Source organism: Capricornis sumatraensis, chromosome 21 (genome assembly GCF_032405125.1).
Source record: "Capricornis sumatraensis isolate serow.1 chromosome 21, serow.2, whole genome shotgun sequence".
NCBI classification, from domain to species: domain Eukaryota; kingdom Metazoa; phylum Chordata; class Mammalia; order Artiodactyla; family Bovidae; genus Capricornis; species Capricornis sumatraensis.
Genome location: NC_091089.1, coordinates 36,169,010 through 36,190,416, shown reverse-complemented (window position 1 = coordinate 36,190,416; position 21,407 = coordinate 36,169,010). Strand labels below are relative to the sequence as shown.

At 49.4% G+C, this 21,407-nt stretch overlaps 1 protein-coding gene across 1 annotated transcript in view; it reads left to right on the top strand.

Moving 5' to 3' along the window:
* The first annotated feature begins 2,616 nt into the window (after window positions 1–2,616).
* CABLES1 (Cdk5 and Abl enzyme substrate 1) overlaps window positions 2,617–21,407 on the top strand; it is a 101,695-nt gene continuing 82,904 nt past the window's right edge. The window contains exon 1 of the mRNA XM_068993658.1: window positions 2,617–3,482. Coding sequence (XP_068849759.1) covers window positions 2,617–3,482 — 866 coding nt within the window. The remainder of the gene's footprint in view (window positions 3,483–21,407) is intronic.

The window sequence follows — 21,407 nt, the reverse complement described above, 5'->3', positions numbered from 1 at the left end:
CCATGGACTGTAGCCCACCAGGCTCCTCTCTCAATAGGATTCTCCAGGCAAAAACACTAGAGTGGGTAACCATTCCATTCTCCAGAGGTCCTCCTCACCCAGAGATAGAACCCTGGTCTCTCACATTGCAGGCAGATTCTTAACCATCTGAGCCACCAGGGAAGACCAGCACATAGTGGGTGAACAGTAAATTGTATCTCTCCTGATCACCATAAGATCACAGAACCAGTTAATTCTTGTTTGATGCTTACTAAATATTTGATATTAGTTTGCATATTTAACCCTTAAAATAGCCTGAATGGGCAAATAAATGAATATTGATGAAAAAATTTAATACCCAATGCTGGCAAGAGTGAGGAAGCAGATTGTAGCAACTTTTCTGGATAGAAAGCCTTAAAAACATGATCGGGGCCAGATCATCTTGCCCCAGCATCTATTTAACCTAAGAAAATAATACTGGATAAGTAGCACAATTTAGAAAAATAGAGGATGTCATCATCACTCTTTATAACAGCAAAAGGGAAACATCCTTCCTAAATGTTCAATGTAGGACATAGGCTTAATAATTATAGTTTCTCCATCAAATTGAACACTGTGCAGTCATTAAAATGATGCTATATAAAAATAAATAAATACAATGATGCTATAGAAAAATATTCTTAAAAGGAGGATAATTGAAACACAGCAAGTAAAGATCACAAGAGACAAACAGCCTGCTTTAACCTGTTTAATAAACACAGGATAGAAATCAAAATTGTAATAGTTATTTCCATATGAGATGAGATTGTTAATGAAGCTTTTTTCCCCCTACTTCTCTTTACTTATTCTGTAAATGTTCTGCAATTAATATATATCACTTTTGTGATTTAAAAAGTCTTTCTTTTACATGTGCAGTGGAGGTGGTTTTTTTAAACACTGCCTGCCAGCACAACCAGAACAGTGGTCAAGTAAATTAAGTTAGTTGTAATAGAGTAACTTGGGAGTTTCAAGAAGTTAAACAGAGTAATTAAAAATCCTAATGAAATTACACAGAGCTGGTCACTTAGCTGCAATAAGGCTGCTCTATATTCTTGGTTCCACTTTTTCAAAAGGCCTAAAAATGGCATAAAATAAAAAATGAACAATTGTTCATGTAAAGGGCCATGTGCCAAGTTTGGCCTAAGCCACTGTAACCTGAACTAGCCCATATCTCCTCCTCCAGGCTGGCTGCATGTCTCTGGAAGGGTGTATTTGCCCTGCATTACTCAATTTACTTTCCTGAACTTGAAATGGAGTGGAATTTCAATGTAGAGTTACCCATTAGCTCCAAGGCTAAATTTAAACCTTTAATTAAATTAATCACTTGATCTTAAACACATTGCTTCTCCCTCAGGAAAGTGTAGAGAGGTTTCTTAGATGTCAGAGAACTCAAGTCAGTGTGACAACTGTTACTACTGCCTTTGATAAGTCACCCAAACCGCAGAGGGAAATCTGCAGGCATTTTCAGATGGTCCATGGTAAAGCGCCCTCTACCCCAGAACAGAAGGTTGTTGGCGGTGGGGCTGGGGTACAGCATACTGCCACCCCTCCCAGATCCGTCGTTGCAGCTCTGGAAGGGTCACTGCATGCATCCTTGGACAGGTACTTATTTAATAGAAGACACTGGTAGGGTTTGGGGTTGTTGTGCACCCCGGGGTGTGTATTTATAACAGGAGCTGCGTCCTCAGCCTGCAAATGAATGAGACACAAACTCAACGGTCAGCGACCGCTTGCTGGTGGGACTGTCCACATAAAGGGGTGTGGCCTTACTCGTGTAACTATTAATAAGGACTTATTTCTCGGGGCCCAACAAGGGCAGCGCGGGATCCAGTTAACAAGTTCGCGGGCCAAATCGCTTCAATTCCAGTAACTCGTCCCGCAGACCCATAACCCTCCCGGGACCACATCCTCACGCGTGACTCGGAGCTCTGCTCGCGCTCCGCAATTCCCAGTCCAAGCGCGACGGGGAAGCGTGCTCGCCTCCCGCACCTGGGCGCGCGCCCCGGCAGGGAGCCACCAACTCTCCCCGCAGTCAGCTAGGACTACCTGGACCGCCAGGCCGATCCCCGCCCCGCCACCCGCTCGGTTTTCCCTTCCTCCTCCTCTTCCTCCTCCGCCGGCCCCCCCGCCTCCCGCTGCCTGCCTGCGCGGCTGCCGCCTGCGGCTTTGTTTTCCTCCCAGGTTTCACCCCCCCACACGTGATACTGTGTGTGTTTTTTTTTTTTTTTTTTGCATAGAGCTTTTCGCAGAGCGAGCGCGGGGCGCGCGCACCTATAAATACCGACCCGGGGGCCAGGGAGCCGGAGATCGCGGGGTCCCGGAGGGCCCGGCACCGATCCCGCAGGCGGGCGGCCGGGCGGGCAGACGGCCAGCGAGCCAGCCAGCAGCCGCGCGCGTGGGCTGGGGCGGCGGCGCCCCCCGCCCGAGCACCGAGGGGCGAGCATGGCCCGCCCGCTGGGGGGCCGGGCCGCCGCGCACGCCGCCCGCGCCCCGCGCCCTGCCCAGCCCGGGTCACCGGCGCTCGCGCCCGCCGCTTAGCACTCGGGCGCCACTCGCTTCTCCGGGGGCATCGCGGAAATCTCGCCGCAGACGGACACAATGGCGGCGACTGCCGCCACCACGGCCGCCACCGCCGGCACGGCCGTCCGCAGCAGCAGCACCAGCAGCGCCTGCACCGACGCCGCGGGCACTGGCAGATTGCAGCCGCCGCCGCAGCCCCGGCCCGCGGCCGCAGCGCCGGCCCAGCCGCCGCTGCCGCCGCCGGAGCCCCCCAGGAAGCCGCGCATGGATCCGCGGCGCCGCCAGGCTGCCCTCTCCTTCCTCACCAACATCTCGCTGGACGGCCGGCCGCCGCTGCAGGACGAGGAGTGGGCCGGCGGCGAGGACAGCAGCGCGGCCAAGCCCGGCAGCGGCTGCGGCGCGAGGACTCGGCTCAGCCTGCTCGTCGCCGCCGAGCGGGGCGGCTGCGGCGCGCTTTCCGCGGCGGGCGCGGCGGCGGCGGCGGCGGCGGCGGCGGCGGCTGGATCGGGCCCCTGCCTCCCGCCGCCCTCGCCGCTGCCGCCGCTCGTCCCCGGCGGCCACGCGACCGTGCTCGGCCCCGGGGCCGCCCGGGGGTTCGCGAGCCCCCTGGGCGCCGGCCGGGCGTCGGGGGAGCTGTGGCAGCCGCCCCGGCCCGCGCCTTTCGCCGCCGGCGTTCAGCTGCAGCCGCCAGACGGGCCCGGGGACGCCGGGCCGGAGGAGCTGGAGGAGGACGATGCCTTTACTGGAGTGCACGTGCCGGCGGCCGCCTTCCTGAGCTCCGGGACCCCCGGGAGTGGGAGCGGCAGTCGGGGCCGCCTCAACTCGTTCACTCAGGGAATCCTGCCCATCGCCTTCTCCAGGCAGACCTCGCAGAACTACTGTTCGCTGGAGCAGGCGGGCCCGGGGAGCGGCTCCAGCGCCTTCGAGCAGCTGCAGAGGTCCCGGTGAGTAGCCAGGACGCGGCGCGCGCCTCTCCTGACCCTGCCCGGCTGGCGCTCTGCTGCGGGACACCGGGCGCTCCCACTTCCCGCGCCCTGCTGGATCCCTGGGCTTCTGGCGCGAATTCCAAACCGCGAGGGCACTCGGAAGAAGGAAGGTCTCTGGGGAGCGCGTGTATGTGTTCACACGTGTGTGCACAAGCCCAGCACTCACCGAGAAGCACCGTGCTCATGCAAAGGGGGTTGGAGGTAGAGGTTGCGGGAGCCCACCAAAAAAAGTGGCATCAAAACCTCTCATTGCAAAGAAAAGAGCACGAGCTTTCAGAAACCCGGGCCGGACCCGGATAAGCACTCTCCTCACGCCCGGCAAGACTAGGCAGGACGCAGAGTCCAGCAGTGGGTCCGGCAGCCGGTCGAGCGGCGCGTGTGAGCCTTAACTTGTCGCAGACACGCCGCCGCGAATGCCTTCTGAGAAGTTCTGCCTGCGCTCCAAGTATTCCAGTGTCCCAGGAGCACTTGGTATTTTCCTTTGCTTTCCTAAGAAAAGGAAAGCCCTTCTTATGTGCCTTTGAAGGCCTTGAGGGTGGGGGACAGAGAGGAAATAGGGCTTGAGGATTCTATTTTGCATCCCAACGTGAATTCGCTGAAATGAGTGATAAGTTTTTCACCTTTCGAAAGGTTGTATTTGGTAGCTTAAGTAATCTCCAGGTTTTAAGCATCTTAGCAAAACCGTGAAATGCTGGACACTTGCCCATTCAGGAAATGGCTAGAGCTTGTTCCAGGCACCCTGGGCTGCATCAGGCAGGTGGGATAGGGGGCGAACAGGAGTGAGCAATCGGGAGGAAGTGCAGGCCTGGTTCCTGGGAGGGAACGCCCAGGCTAGTTAGTTAGGAAGGCCTCCTATGGCTCAGTTATGTCAGCTTCCTGGGGCCTCAGTTTCCCTTTCTGGGATGGGAACTTGCCAGTCCGTTGCAGGCCTGGATATGAAAAAGGAGAACCTTTTCTGTTACAGCCTCTCTCCTGTGATGCTCCTCTGAACACTTAGGCTTTTTCTGGTCTATTAAGAAGGTGGTCTGCTGGAAAACTTAACTTCCTCTCCCAATGGACAGATGGTGATGAATGGACCAGGCTCCTTCAGAATTTTGTCCGGAGTCTCTTTCCTCCCAAGTGTTGAAATAAGGACCCTGTTTGGTGTGCAGCATCGTAGTTGAGTGCACATGTCTGCAGACAGGGGTGTGGACCTGTCAGCCAGCCTTGTGATGTCCCCAGATGATTAGCGATGCTGGGCACAGGTGACCATCTGGGCCTGAGTTTCTTGTCAGGGCTCACATCTCCCCCAGAGCATAGCAGGCCAGTGGGCGGGAGGGAAGGAGGATCCCTTCCTTTCTGGGCGAGTGGCTCAGACTCAGCAGTTTCCCAGTGGCTTGACATCACACACTGGCTCCTAATGACTCTGTAGTTTGAGCCTGAGCCCAGCTTGTCCAGTGGGTCAGGGCAGGAGTGGTAATAAACATAGGTGTTATTCTAAGCCATGTGCCAGACTGGCCTGTGTCTCATGCCTGACAGATGTGTTCCCCTGCTTGCAACAGCTGGAGATCAAACGACCTCACACTTCGTCTCTGAGAATCTCCTTTAGACGAGCTTGTGTGTTAATATTTCTGATACCCCAAATAGCCAGATTTAACTGCTGATCCTATAAAGATGAACCCCGTGGATGTTTTATTGATCCCCTCCCCCCCACACACATTAAGATGAGTGAGTCAGTGTGATGCTTCCTTACTTGACAGTCGCATTCATCTTATGACTTTGGAATTATCCATATCTGGCAACTTGACAGGCTTTTTAAAAAATTACAGCTGTCAACAGAAACCGTGTCAAATTTAATATGCAGAGAGGAAATAAATCGGTGAGACTGAGATTGAAGAAAGGCCTTGAAGTGTGAGCATGGCCATTTCTCATGTCCAGAAACTTGGAATCTCCTAGGACACTTTGCTTCCTACACTGCACTGCTTACAGGAGTTTTGTCAGAAGTGCGTTGTTTTTCTGATCCCTAGAGAGAACTTTCACATGCTTAGATGAATTGTGATGTGGCATATAGACTCATTTGAATCAGGCCCAGGGCCAACTTAAAGAACTTGGGGTAGTTTAAAGAATGTCATTTACTTTCCTGGTGTGCCTCGCTTTAAGAAATACTGCTTGCCTGGGTGGTTCCATATACTATTTCATGCATGTTCTCCTGGGGTGTCATTTTTAAATCATATATTTTCCTTGAATTTGTTTCTTGCAATTTAAAGAATTCCAAACAATCTTGCTGCTCAAAAGTGAGTTCTTGGACCTTCACAAACCCTCAGGTCCCATTCTGGATTACTTGAGTACAAATTTGCATTTTAACAAGATCCCCAGATGATTCAATACAAGTGAAAGTTTGGAAGAAGCTGCCATAATTCATCTGAAATCTGCCTCTTTTTTCCCCATGAACTTGGAATTTCACATATTCAGTTTGTTATGGGTATGTAAAAATCAGAATCTCCTGATCCGAAATCTTATTTATTTTGTTGTTTTCATCTGGACACTTATAAGACTAATCACATTTATGACTTGTACTTCAAAATCTTGAAATATGACAGGAAAATGTGTGTGCCCAGACCTCGGCACAGATGTGTTGATGGATTGATGACACCGTCTCTGTGCTCTGGGCTGGAGAGTTGATATTTATCACAGTGAATTCTCACAGCCTCCCTATGTTAGATTCTTTCTCAGAACCAGTGTTGGCCAAGATAGGACTCCATATCTTTGAGATCCAAACCTGACATCCTTCTTTCTTTCTTGTTTTTTTTTTTTAAAATATATATTTATTTATTTGCCTGCACTGGGTCCCAGCTGTGGCATGCAGGACCCTCGATCTTTGTTGCGGCATGCAGAATCCTTTTAATTCCGGCATGTGGAATCTGTAGTTACAGCATGTGAACTCTTAGCTGCGGCAGGTGGGATCTAGTTACCTGACCAGCGATCAAACCAGGCCCCCTGCTTTGGGAGCGCAAAGTCTCAGCCACTGGACACCAGGGAAGTCCAGAACTTGATGCCTTTCCTCTGCCCCTGCATGGATCACTGTGCCGGGCATGCATAGGCCCAAGGAGAATTTGGGAGCTATGGACCCTACTAGATGTTTGTCCAGGACACATAGCAGGCCAGTGGTGCTTGTGTGATTCTGTACACCCTCTCCGAGTCATCCTCCCCACATTTAGCTTTGCTGTTCGGGGTCCCCGGCTTTGCTGCTACTGCCAGTCTCTACTGAAGTGCATAGAGACCCCAGGACCACAGGCCTCATGGATGGGGCTCCAGGGATGGGAAGCCAGTGTGCTGGGGTTTATGCTGGGTTTGCTCTGTGGCTAGGTGTCAGAAGGGGAAGCCAGAAAGATGCCTTCTAGCTTGACACCCTGTTGTGTTCTCTGCCCAAGGAAGGCGTTAATAGGTGAAAGGGAGTGTGTTTCAAGGGTTTCTTTCACTTGAAAAGGTTCCCCTTAGGTAGCAGCTGGCAGCAGTCCTGGGTTCCTCCACTTCCTGGTGCTGCTGAATTGCAGAATGGGGCCCAGGTGAACACGTGTGCACCATGGGGCCTGATGAAGGGGTGCGTGGGGACCAGGGTATTCATTTCAAACAAGGTGAGGATTTTGCTTCTTAGAACATCTCTGCTAACAGTGTGCCTTGTGGAGACTCCGGTCTTAAATGGAAAGAGCCCGTGGTGCAGAAGAGCCCCAAGCCTTGGATTCTAGTCCCCCCACTTTGTCACCTGTCTGCATTGTGACTTTGTGACACTGTGTTTTAGCTGTAAGCCACCTGACCTTTCTGGATTTTAGCAATAAGCGAACCCAAGTTATTGTTGAGCCGTCTTTCCAGCAATGTGCATTGTGGACGCCAGGGGTACAGCCTAGGCTGGTCTAGGCCTTGGTCAGGATGCTGCCCTTTGCCTCCTCCCAGGGCCTGAGACAAGAGCCCAAGGTTCACCTGCTGCCCTCTTCCTTACACTCACCAGGTTGTCAGGTTGTGGGTGAACTCGGAAGGGGAAGTGCATTGGAAGCCTGCCCACTGCTAACAAGTGCCCTGGGAGGCAGCAAGTTCAAGTGTGATCCTTTGTCCTCCGGGGAGGGTGAGGAAGCCACAACCTGGCTCTGCACTGTGTCACCATAGCCACCCCAGGGAGCCCCACCTGCCTGGACTTTTTTCCCCCAGGCAGGAGAGTTGTTAGGTAGGGAGAGGGCAAGGGGCAGGCGGCCTTTGAACACACTGGGAGGGAGCAGTAGGTGAGGCTGGATGAGGTGACAGCATGTCGACCAGGAATGCCAAGCTGGTACCCTGCCCCTCTGGGCTCAGAGCCAATCCTTGCCCTGGCTGGCAACCAAGGGCAGGTGGCTTCACCTCCTCACCTCAGTTTTCTTCTGGGATGAAAGCACTGGGACAGTGCAGTGGTTAGTGCCCTGTGACCTGCCTTGGAGGCCGGGCATAATGCCTGGGGACGAGTGGATAACTGAATCTCAGCTTCAGATGAGGAGGTGGAGGTAAGTTTATCCCGGGTGGCTCCCATAGGCAGGATGTGCGTTAATGGATGAAGGAATGGGTTTCCCAGGGTGGCAGGGAGGGTCAGCTGTGCTCCTCTGGCTGCGGAGGTGTCACAGCTGGCCTGCCTGCTCCATCCAGGCCGGAAGCCACAGCCACTGAGGCAGTCCAGCCCTGTCTCTACAAGCCCCGGCACAGAAGTGATCCGTGGTGCCCTCCTCTGGGGAGGATGGACCGAAAGGCCATCAGGGTTACACAGTGCTTTAGTAGATGTTGATTTCGTGTCCCGACAGTGTGGAGAAGCAGGAATCCAGGGTCACAGAGTGAGCAGAGGATGACCCTATGTTTTAGGGTTTTATGTCATGGAGGAAATTCTAGTTTGGGGACCTAAAGCCTTGTATGATTTATTCAACAACATAATGAATATCCTTGTTCCAGGAAACAAGGACAGGGGACCAGCCCACATCTCTGGGGACAGAGCCCTGGGCGGGGGCATAGGTCTCACCCATTTCTATAAGAGTCAGAGAACAAACAGTTTATCAACAACGTGATTTATTCATGATGAATATCAAGTAAGACGTACCAGTTATGGGAGGTACAGGTGTGAACATAGTCTTTGTCTGTTGGGAGGCACACATCGACAAGACGGTTTTTCTGGTGATGAGAGCTTGATTAGAGCTGAGCCTGTTTTCTGAGCCCTAAACAGGGCAGAGACACTTCATGTGCCCACTGTGGGACCTGGCTCAGCGCCTTGATGCAGTATTTGTATTTAACTACCACGTCCCAGGTATGGTTCTAAGGGAACAACGCATGAGCCGGTTCACATTTATAACAGCACTTACACAGCATCACCCTTATTCTGAAGCACAGAGAGGTTAAGTTACTGGCCGAGGGTCGCTCAGCCTGCTTGTGGGCAGTCTGGCTCCAGGATATGTGTCTGGACGCGCTTGTCTCTGCTCTGCTGTGGTTTGAGTCAGGCTCCTAAATGCTTGTTCGACTGGCTTCAGCTGGACGGGGGTGAACGTGGCCTCCGTGACCTCTAAAAGCAGTGCTGGCCCTGCGGTTTCTTTATTTAGGCCTCTCTCCTCTGTCCGTGTCTGCAGGGATCCAGTCTGCCACGCCCCTGTTTCTCGGCCACACCCGAATTCCCGTCACCTGTGTTACCTGTTTAGTCCACCTGGGCTCTGTGCCTCCATGGGAGACAGGAGAACCAGGAGCCTGGCGCCCCTAGGAATTGGGTGTATGGTGGTAGTTCTCCCACTTCCTTAGTGCTGAGGGTCTCATCCGTGAAATGGGAATGATAATACTACCTCCCTCCTGGATGTGTTTCCTTTTTTTGGACCCTTGGTGTCTTTTCAGCATCGCCCCTTTTCCCCAGCTCAGGGGTCAGCACACTGAGGCCCAGGAGCTGCTTATAAATGATTTTCTGGGAAACAGCCGCTGCTGTTCATCTCTGCACTATCTTGGGCAGCCCTTGTGCTACAAGCAGAGTAGAGTAGCTGCGGCAGAGGCCACATGGCCCGCAGAGCCTAACTGTTTGTCCTCTGACTCTTACAGAAATGGTCGAGACCTACGCCCCCGCCCAGGGCTCTGTCCCCAGAGATGTGGGCTGTTCCCCTATCCTTGTCTCCTGGAAGCTCCTGGCTTCTGTTTGGACCCGCCATCCTTTCTTCCCAGCTGGGACCTTTCTGAGGCCCACATCGGATCCCGGCAGTCTTAAACTCCTTTTCTTTCATGTGTGGCCAGCACGCTCCCTGCTCCCCTGCACGCCTATCTTCTGTGCTGGCTTCACAAAGGGCACCTGGGTTCTGGCACCCACCGGCCTCTCCATGGGATGCTTCCCCACCAGACGCCCCTTCTTCCGTTGCATCACCCATCACCCTGCAGAGGCCCCAGGTATGGCGCTGAGCACGCCCTCCTAGGGATGACTTTCTTCCTTCTCTATGGGTCTGAGTGCACCTGTCCCTGACTCCTTGGTGGCTGGGGGACTTGCTGGTGACAGGCCTGGGAGTGTTCCCCCCGCCCAACTTTCTGGGTCTTTTATTTTTAACCAGAATCACTCTCAACATTTTATTTGGAAAATTAGCCACTCTACCACCTCCTACCTCAGTCCTGCAGCAACGAACCTCCCTCCTTGAGTGTCTCTCCTCTCCCCCTGCGTCATCCACCCATCCACCAACCCCACCCCGTCCACGTTGGCTTCTCCCCGCTCTGCAGGGAGGGGAAGCAGCACCTTCCTGCGTGCTATGGGCTTCATATACATTCGTTGTTTAGTCCCTAAGTCGTGTCCAACTCTTTGCGACTACGTGAATTGTAGCCCACCAGGCTCCTCTGTCCGTGGGATTTCCCGGGCAAGAATACTGGAGTGGGTTGCCATTTCTTCCTTCAGGGGATCTTCCCGATCCAGGGATTGAACCCAAGTCCCCTGTATTGGCAGGTGGGTTCTTTACCACTGAGCCACCAGGGAATCCCCTCATATGCATTCTTTTGTTTTATTTGTGTGGCAATTCTAAAACAAAGGGCTTATACACATATTAGAGCTGTGGACCGTGAGGCTTGGAGGGCTTAAGGAAGCTTGCCAGAGGCCTCATAGCTGGACTCTAGAGTTAGAATTTGAGCCCTGGTCTCTGTGGCTTCTGATCTGGGTTTCTGCCAGAGCCGAGCGTATACTGGACTGACTCCGTAGGGACGGGACGACCAAGGAATCTGCGCTGATGGGTAACTGAAATCAGTCATAGTGGGAGCATTTACACCACAGGAATCAGGCAGTGGTTGTTACAAGCCAGGGCTTGGCTTTTTCCCTTTCACAGAGCTGGTTTGTCTGCACGTGTGCCAGGGCCTCACCACACGTCTCTTGGTTCCATTCTCCCCTGGGGGGCTGTGCAAAATGTGGTCATCAGAGGAAGAGTGAAAAAACAAACATTTTTATCCGAATCTGTTACTTGACATGATTCTGTGAATTTCTCGAAAGGTCACCACCATCACCACCTATTTTACACCTCAAAAAAAAATCTAACAACCCTCCACCTCAAGTTTCAAACTGCATGCAATTTAGAAACTAAACTTTCAGACACTAAGTCTCAAACAGATTGTAGTATTATCTGTAGGAGTCATAAAATCATTACCTGTTATTCTCCTTTACAAACTATGTGATACAGTTTTATTTTTGTTTGGTTTTTAAAAGTCTCTGAGATAATACATTCAATCAGGGTTTCCTGTTTTGTTTCGTTTTTTTCCCCCTCTTTTTGTTTGTGTTAGCATTTTGGATAATTGCACACTAGTTTATGTTTAAAGGGATTATTATTAATGTGGTTTGGAGTTTATTGCTGAACATTTGGTCACAAAGACAAAAGCTTATAAAACAGAGCTTGGGAATGCTAGACATTTAGGACTTGGAATATTGTAATAATGTGTGTGTTCGTGAAAGGATACAATCTTATCCCCAATTTAAAGGGTAGCAGTGTACTTAAATCTAAGTTTAACCCATGACAAATAGATGGCAAGCCATTCAGGAAGAGACTAACAAAATATTGGAGAATGCCAAAGATTTGTGTGTCTAGCACGCTGGTTTTTATTTTAAAGCATTTTACTCATTGACCCAATGATTTATAGAACAAAGTGTCTACTTTGATCATCTTAGGAAGGGGATGGGGGGTTGTGAGAGATGGAAGAGCAGCCAAAGTCTATAATGTTTTGCTTAAGGACTAAAATTGGCATGTTGGCGTGGGGGGTGTGGATGGGCAAAATAGGTGAAAGAAGTAAGAGGTGCGCATTTCCATGTTTTTAAATGCCGAACCACCAGGTTGTACCCCTGAAACTAATGTAATAGTGTATGTCAACTATATTTCAATCGAAAATAACTTTAAAAATTGTGATATTAGGGGGTAAATGGTCGGTATGATGTGGAAAAGTGGTTCTTGATGAAGTTTTTTATGTTTTATTGAATCAAATAAAGTTTTCTATTAAAGAGGGAGATATGAGGAAAGAAGACGAGATTACAAATTACAAAGGTGATTGTGTAAATCCTTGAGGATTCGGTTTATCCACCACAAGACAAACTTCTGATTATTAAGTTCTACGTACTTGTTTGGGGCTTTACAATTTACAAAGCGCTTTCGTATATACTAAATAGTTTTCAGAAAGGCAATGTGGTAGCTGTTTTATAGACTAGAAAGTTGAGACCACGAAGAACGAAGTGGTCATGTCCATGGTCACGTACCCCACAGATGGCAGAGCTGGAATTTTGAAACCTGGGTTTTCTGGTTCCAAGCCGAGAGTTTTAAAAATAAACCACAAGCTCTAATGTACTTGTTTCACTTAAGAAAAACAAAGAACTCTATTAAATGGTGTAGAATTTTATTCTCCTTCCTGCCCGCAACTTCCACTTGTATATTAGTTAACCTCCAGAGAGCAAAAATGCTAGGGCCTCATGTATTTCAGACCTATGGGCTAGAGTCAACCAAAGTCAGGATGTTCAAGTAGAAAGAAATATTGTGCTGTAGTTTTGGCCAGCAACACTTTCTCATCAAGCAAGGATTCTGACTTTCATATGATAACCTCGAGGGACAGGCCAACAGAGAACCTTGGTTTGGGGCCCGAGTTGTGGAAAATTTTCCCAATAACAACAGCTTTCTCCAAACAGTAGTTTGATGTTGGTTCCTCCTTTCCCACACCCCTGCTGCTCTGCCTCCTTCCCAGAAAACTGAGTGAACAGATTCAGGAATGGATGCCTCAACCTTGGAGTCAGACAACTCTGCCACATAGCAACACATTTTGAGGAAACTCTTGCAACCCCTCTGAGCGTCAGCATCCTCACCTGTAGGATGGGGATAATAATCCCTGCCTGGGGACTTCCAGTGGCTGAAACTCCCCTCTCCCAATGGAGGGGACCCGGGGTTCGATCCCTGGTCAGGGAACTAGATCCCACATGCCATATCTACGAGTTCACATGCTGAAACTAAGACCCAGTGCAGTCAAATAAAGAAATAAAATTTTAAAAACTTCCCGCCCTTTTCAGGGTGTTGTGAGCATGAACGTGAGAAGCACCTAGCAGAGGTTTGGTCCTTGGTGGTTGACCGATAAGACCGTAGCTGTTTTGTGCACGGTTGCCCTGCTCTGCCCTACACCATCAGTCAAAAAGCAGTTGGGAAGCCTGACAGGGTCTGCTTAGATCATCCAGAGGGGAGCTTTTTGCTTCCAGATGATTTACCGCATCGGTTCAATTTCATAAATAGTAAAATAAGACCAGAGCAGCTGAGGACGCCACCACCCCCTCCCTTAGCGTTTTTGTCCTTTTGTTCGCTGGAAAACAACAGTCTCGAGGACAGGGCAGCAAGAAGGAGGTGAATCACATGTTCGGTGTCATCTGCTTAGAGCAGCACAGCGGTGCGGTCAAGAGCAAGAGCCGGTCCGGTCCACACCCAGGCGTGCAAGACACTGCCTTGCCCATCGGGACTGCAGGAGGGGAGTGCTATCTGCCAAGACAATTCTGGAAGATGCGTCTCTGCTCCCTCACCTCACAGAAGCCGTGGCCCTCCTCCTGTGGTCTGCCTGCTGCCTGCTCAGCCGCCTTCTCTAGGCAGGACACCCCTGGAGTCTGAGGGCTCTTGGGGCACCCTCAAGGTCCTGGGGCCATGACCATGGAGTCGGTTGAATGCTGCTTCGCTGATGGACTTGGCATCCCCTCCCTGCTCGCAGGTCTCTCTGCACCTGGCTCTTGCCTTTGCTCTTGACCCCTTGGGAAGACGGAGGTGGGGCTTGTCCAGGTCCTCGGTGTAACTCTTGTGGCATGGGGTCAGCAGCAACCTACGCCCCTGCACATGCCAGGTTGTTCACACGCCTGTGTGTGAACCATCAGGTCACTTGGTGGTTCAGGGGTCAATGGACCAGCACCTACCTTCCAGAAGAGAGAAGAACTACGGGCTGAGGCAGCGGGGCTTCCTGGTCCCCCTCTGGAGCGGGCAGTTGTCCTGGAGGTGGCCTCGGAGCTGAGCCTACAGGGACTGGTGGCCCAGCGCTAAGCGCCTGGTGATGGAGATGAACTTCATTTCAGAGGAAGACGGGAGGCCTGTGAGCAAGGACAGGTGTGAACAGAGCCGGGGGTTATGCAAACTGGAGGCAGATTGGCTGGAGGAAGGAGAGCAGTGCCTTTTGTATTTAACCCTTTTGGCATCTTAGTCATCACTTCAGAAAGAGGAACTCATGCCCATGAAAAAATTTTCTGTTCTGGAACTTCATCTATTTTTATACAGAGAGAATTTTAGAAAGAATTTCAGGAGGTTCATGGACACTTGGAAACTTCTGGAGGTAGGGAGACCAGCGAGGAAGCTGGCGTTAGGAGCCCCAGAGAGAAGTGGAGACCGGAAGCCTCTGCTGTCACTAACCCCCAGCACTAACTTGTCACTGTGATGCTCGGTGACCACGTGGATTTGGGGCACTGCCTGTGCTTCATGAAGTCCTTCGGGTCACCCATTTCTGCAGCTCTTGTGGGTATGGGGTTCCCACCTGGAACCTCAGAAACGTTCTGACCTTATTTGCAAATATGGATGCACCTTGGAGATACTGCAGGTTCAATTCAAGACTAGGATGGAGACAGTGAGGGGATCACTGACTCCAAAAGAAGATAGAATCGACAGGCTCCAATTCTGGTAAAGAATCTGCCTGCCATCGCAGGAGACCTAAGAGACGTGAGTTCAATCTCTGGGTTGGGAAGATCCCCCAGAGGAGGGCATGGCAACCCACTCCAATATTCTTGCCTGGAGAATCCATGGACAGCGGAGCCTGAGGGGCTACAGTCTGTGGGGTCACAAGGAGTTGGACACAGCTGAGCATGCACGCACACGCGTGACTTGGGTGGTCGCTGCCAGCTTGTGTCCAGTTAGAGACTCTGAAATAATCACCCACAGGTGTAGGGCTGCGACTGTGGTGCATGGCCAGAGGGGAGGGCCTTGGTCCCCTCAGGGCCTGCGACGAGCGCCATGGTGGATTTGACCTGCTTGTGGTGGGGAGGGCTGGCTTCTGGAGGTGTCTAAAGGGTGAACACGGGCTGGGAGGAGTGTGTAGACCACAGGACCAGCCTGGGCAGGGTCTCTGGTGGGAAGAAGCAGGAAATATGAAGGAAGTAGACGAAGGGCAGGCGGTGTGTTTGGACCACAGGCAGGATTTTGATGTTCAATCAGCAGAGCAATGTGATGTCACCAGCCAGGGGGAACCAGAGTAAGACCTGTGTTTTGAAATGATTGGGCCGGCGGCAGCGTGGAAGGACAGTTAGATGAGAGAAGCCACAGATGGGAGGAAACCACAGTTTGTAGCTACTGTCCTGGCAGAGGATGGTGGCTACTGGGCTGGAGTGGCAGTGATGAAGGAGGGGAGAAGGGGGTGGATCCCATAGGGATTTAGGGTGCAGCGGAATGAACTTGGAGATGGACTGGTTGTGGAGGGCGGGGTGCAGAGGCATCAAGGGACCCCCACACACACATACACAGGTTCTAGTGTGTGGACTGATGGGATAGCAGAGCCATCTCAGTAACAGAGGATGAATGTGAGCACAATCCAATGCTATGCGTTTAAGAAATACTCTCTAGAAGAAAAAACTGCAGACCTGAAGATGACCCTGTTTCTTTCTTTATTTAATATTTATTTGTTTGGCTGTGCCGGGTCTTAGTTGCAGCATGCAAGATCTTTACTTGCAGCATGCAAACTCTTTGTTGTGGCATGTGGGATCTAGTTCCCCGACCAGGGATCAAACCCAGGCCCCCTCCACTAGGAGCTCAGAGTCTTAGCCACCGGACCACCAAGAATGTTCTGACCTTGTTTCTTCTTGTTGTCTTGTTTCTCATAACATTGTGCCTTTACTCTGCAGATAGCTCGAGGTGAAGTATATAGGGTCATAAATAATGTATTGGTTGAGGATGTATACATTTTCAGCTTCAAGAGAAACCAAGTTTTATGCTCATTGGTCTTTTGGTCTAAAAATTCTAATGTTACCTTTTAAGGTAAATGCTGAGCATGTCAATTTAAAAAAAAAAGTCAGATTTTGTGCATTTCAGTTAAGACGTATAATTTCTTTTTATTAAAGAAAAAAAGTACCCTTGAGCAAGATCATGAGATTTTTTTTTTTTTTCAAACAGTTCCTGGGTTCAGCTTGTGCATGTTTGCAGCTAATTACCAGGTGTTGAAGTCTGAGTGATCTCGAGTGTGGAGGATAAAGACATGTTCTCAAGAGAAGGAAAACATGCCTTTGCAAAGCTGCGTAATAGTCTCCTGCAGTAACTAAACAAGCACCCAGTGTCTAATGAGTTTGTACTTACTCTGTTATTCAAAGTAAGGCCAGGATGCGGTCTTTTTTTTTTTTTTTTTAAGTTATTTATTTATTTGGCTGTGCTGGATCTTAGTTGTGGCATGTGGGATCTGGTTCTCTGACCTGGGTCTGCTGCATTGAGAGCACAGAGTCGTAGCCACTGGACCACCAGGAAAGTCCCAGGACACAGTCTTAGCATTCCAGTAGCAATCTCATCTCTTTCTTGTTTTACGGGTGGTTTTTCATAATCATGGTTTGCTTATTGCGCACTAACGTGATGAGCTGCAGAGCCATGTGGAAATAGCCTCATATCTCAGATCTGCCATTTCCCGGGTGTGCCCATAGGCAGATTCCAGAATCTCTGTACGAGTGGGACATGTTAATAATTACATACCCCATTCCAGTATTCTTGCCTGGGAAGTCCCATGGACAGAGGAGCCTGGCGGACTACGGTTCATGAGGTCACAAGGAGTCAGCTACAGCTCAGTGACTAAACAACAGCAGTTTCATGGCACAACAGCCAGGATTAAATCTGATTTCTCTGAAGTACTTTGCACAACGCTAGGTACATATATTGTTGTTGTTCAGTCTCTTAGTCATCTCCGACTCTTTGCGGGCCCATGGACTGCAGCACGCCAGGCTTCCCTGTCCTTCACCATCTCCCAGAGTTTGCTCAAACTCATGTCCATTGAGTTGGTCATGCCATCCAACCATCTCATCCTTTGTCATCCCCTTCTCTTCCTGCCTTCAGTCTTTCCCAGCATCAGGGTCTTTTCCAATGAGTCAGCTCTTTGCATCAGGTGACCAAAGTATTGGAGCTTCAGCTTCAGCATCAGTCCTTCCAGTGAATATTCAGGATTTATTTCCTTTAGGGTTGACTGGTTTGATCTCCTTGCTGTCCAAGGGGCTCTCAGGAGTCTTCTCCAGAACCACAGTTCGAAAGCATCAATTCTTTGGCACTCTGCCTTGTTTAAGGTTCAATTCCCACATCCGTACATGACTACTGGAAAAACCATAGTTCTCAGCAAGTATTCAATGTAATTATTATATCCCAACTCCTCTGCTGATGCTCTTTCATAGAGGCTGACATTACTGTGTAAATGAGGGAATTGAACTCCGTGGAGCTCACTTTTCTCTCCAGTGCACAATGGAGTTTGCAGAGCTGGGATCCTGTCTAATCCTGAACCACACTCTCGCCACCGAGTTTGATTGCCTTTGTCATGTGTTAAAAGTTCATCCAAACAAGTTTTCTGACCTTCCTGAGCAAAACAGGTTTTGCTTTAGGGTCCGGATGGTTTTCTGGACACTTGAACTGTCCAAGAATATGTGCAGGTCTTTATCAGGTACATATCCAGCCCATGTTTGGCTATGTGTCTGTGGGGAGCTGCCCTGGGTAGCTCAACCAGATTTTTTATCTGACCCTGTTTGTTCCAAACACAAGCAGGCAGATTGGAGGAGATGGTAAGGGAATATTTCAGTCCAGTCACTCATCTAGATACACCCTCCCTCTAAGCTGTATTTCACAGAGCTAGAATGAATCTAGCCAGTAGATCTTTATTAAGAGGTGCAACATTTGTTATCTGTAACTTTAGTTCTTTGAAGCCAGAAAAAAGGAAAAAGAAGTCAAGACTGAAATATAAGGAAGTCGATAAGATACATGCTGGCTGGTGAAATATGGAATTTTAAAAATCTTTATTTATTTTTTAATTAACATTTTAATTGGAGGAAAATTGCTTTACAATGATGTGTTGGTTTTAGCCATACTACAACGAGAAACAGCCATATATTATATTTAATGCATATATATGAAATCTGAAAAAATGATATTAATGAACCTATTTGCAGGGAAGGAATGGAGACACCGATGTAGAGAAGGGACTTGTGAATTTTTTTTTTAAGTGTATTTACATGGGAGTTAGGCTTTGATTTTATATTGTCGCAAATTGATACCAGATGCCTGCCTTCCAGACAGACTCCCAAGCTGATCTCAGAGTGTCAGTTGGAAAACAAATCACTTTGCCATTTGGAATGCCAGTTGATATTTTAGAAGTTTCCTTTTGTTTTCAAAGGGGAAATAATGCATATTCCAGACCCGGCAAACAGAACTTTTATAAATGGCAATTAACAGAGGATGCCCAAGGGAGGAAGTCTCCAGTTTCTTATTATAACGCTGGCAGATGTAATCGAAGTGACATTTTATTAGTATTGGCATCTCCTGCTTGCCCTGGGAGCTGGTTCAGCCTTGTGTAGCCATGGTCAGAGCCAGGAGCTTCATCCCCATCCTACTTCAACCTCAGGTCGGAGGAAGAGCACAAGAGCACTGTGTCCAGGGCAGCTGGCCTCGTGTCGTCTCCGCAGGACCCCAGGCTCATGGGTTGACTTGTTCATTCCCTCCACCCCTCCCCTCAGTGGCTTAAAAAAGTGGCTTTTTGTTTTGAGTCTTACTTGGGTCTCAACAGTGATCCCTTCTCCTCCAGGCAGTTTTTCTCCCTGGCGCTGGCCTGGGAATGACTCAGAGAGTCTTGAGTAGCCTGACACCTCTGCTGCATTCCTTGAGTGCTTTCTTAAAGGGGCCTCTGTGTAAGGATGTTTGCTGACTTTCCCATTCGAGGTGTTGGAGAATCTCCCAGGTGACTGGGAAGGCTGAGTCTGATTCTGGGTCCTCAACCTGGACGCCGGCAGTCTTGGGTGGGAATCCTTCTCGGCCTGGAAGAGAGGACTGTCAGAGCCCGGTGGCTTGGGTGTTCACAGGAGTGGAGTGGAGGGGAGTTGCCTAGAGCAAAGGGGCTGCACGCCCCCCAGGCCTTGGAGTTTGCTACAGCAGCCGGGCTCTAGACTTTCAGATGGACGAGAAGGGACCTTGAAGAGGCGCAGAGTGGTAAGGTTACTGTGGAATGAAAGGATGAGAGCCCTTGACCCTGCTCACTGAGGCTAATATTGGCCAGAGGCTCCTGGTCTGTGGATGGATACTCAGGGGAGGGGCTGAGACTGAGCTCCAAGTACTTAAGTCTTAACTCTTTAGAACTCAACTTCATCCTCCTGTGTCAGCTGCCTCTACTCCAAGGGAGTAAATTTGTATTATTTATATTATTAATATAACTTGTATTATTTATATTATTAATATAACTTGTATTATTAATATAAAACTTTGAACTGATATGGTGGTACAAAATTATGTTCTGTCAAGTGGCCCTGAACCCCGAATCAGCTGCAAACACTGACCACTGGACCATTGTTCCCAGGGAAATGCAGGCTGTAGGAGGGCGCCTTCCAGCCTCTTGTCATATTTTCATCATCCAATCAATTCATAACCTGGTTTTACGTGTGTCTCTGCTTGAAGATGCCTTGGGTGTGTATTGGATTGCATGCTCAGTCTTGTCCAACTGTTTGCAACCCCATGGACTATAGCCCACCAGGCACCTCTGTCTTGGAATTTTTCAGGCGAGAATACTGGAGTGGGTTGCCATTTTCTTCTCCAGGGCATCTTCCCGACCCAGGGATTAAACCCAAGTCTCTTGTGTCTCCTGCCTTAGCAGATGGATTCTTTTATCACTGCACCACCTGGGAAGCCCTGGGAAAGGAAGATACCATAGTTAATACATAGTGTTAATTCATTAACATTGAACTCACAGTCAGCAGTAACTCATTCCTGGACAAAACTCGCTCACAAATTTGCCCTGTTGGCCACTTGGTCTGGACACCATTTTAAATGGTGAAATCACCGACAGCAAGCGCAAAAGTACAATAAGTGAGGCACTCAAAGTACCTTGAGTTACTCATGGCAGTCTGAGAGCTGAAAACAGGAAGGCCAGCCCTCCTTTTCACCTCAGCTGTTCAAAATTTTCCCTGCTTTGCACGTGCATATGTCCATGAATGATTGTGAAAGTCCTGTGAGTATTGGTCTGGGGTTACAAATAAATATTAACAGGTATGCAAGTAAATGTTAGCAAGGAGATGAATGCACAGCTGCAAAATCTGTGATTAATGAGATTTGCCTGTACTTAATTCAGGTATAGGACTTCTCTGGTGGCTCAGACGGCCAACATCTGTCTACAATGCGGGAGACCCAGGTTCGAAACCTGGGTCGGGAAGATCCCCTAGAGAAGGAAATGGCAATCCACTCCAGTACTATTGCCTGGAAAATCCTATGGACAGGTATAAGTAGATGCTGTGTGCTGGGGGCTTCCCATGCTGATCTGAGTTGGGAGGTGTGGAGTTTTTCTGTTTGCTGTTTTACAGATGCCTGCCCCATCCATCTCATATTTATTTCCATTAATACCATTGAGTGGGGAAGGGCTGGAATTACTGTGTTCTCTTTATTGATGAGGAAACCAAGAACCACAGAGCAGACAGGACTCGAGTGTCCCGTAGAAGTGAAGCCTGACTTTCTGGCCATTTTCTTCCCACTCTGCAGGGCAGGCACAGTACAAGAGTACTTTTTTTTCCCCCTCTTAAAGTTTTTATTATGGAAAATTCTAAAACACATAAAAGTAAAAAGAAAAGAGATTAGCACCCATGTTTGTTGTTTAGTCGCTCAGTTGTGTCTGACTCTGCGACCCCATGGACTGTAGTCTGCCAGGCTCCTTTGTCCCTGGGATTTTCCAGGCAAGAATACTGGAGTGGGTTGCCATTTCCTTCATCAGGGCAAGAGTGCTTTAAACAACGGAATTGAAATGCTGACATCATAGTTTAATACTGTTGAAAAAGTTATCTTCCTAATGATTTTTCCGTGATTTAAGTACATAATGGCAGTATAGCATTGTGGCTAAGAACATAAATTCTGGAGCCTAAAAAATAAATCCTGGTTTTGCTACTCCCTATCTGCGTGACTTTGGGCAATTTCTTAAATAAAGTAAAACCTTTTCTGGCTTTTGGTTTCATCTTTTGTAAATCGAATATAGTATGAACACCCAGTGTGTGTGGTTAATGTGAGAATTCTGTGAATTCATTCACAGTCAGTGCTTAGACCTGTGCTTGCCTTAGACCCTCTGTGCATTAGCCGTGATGATTATTGAGCTGACAGGTGCTCAGGAAATGAGTGTCCGGTCATCAACGATGGCTCTTAAATTAGGCAAATG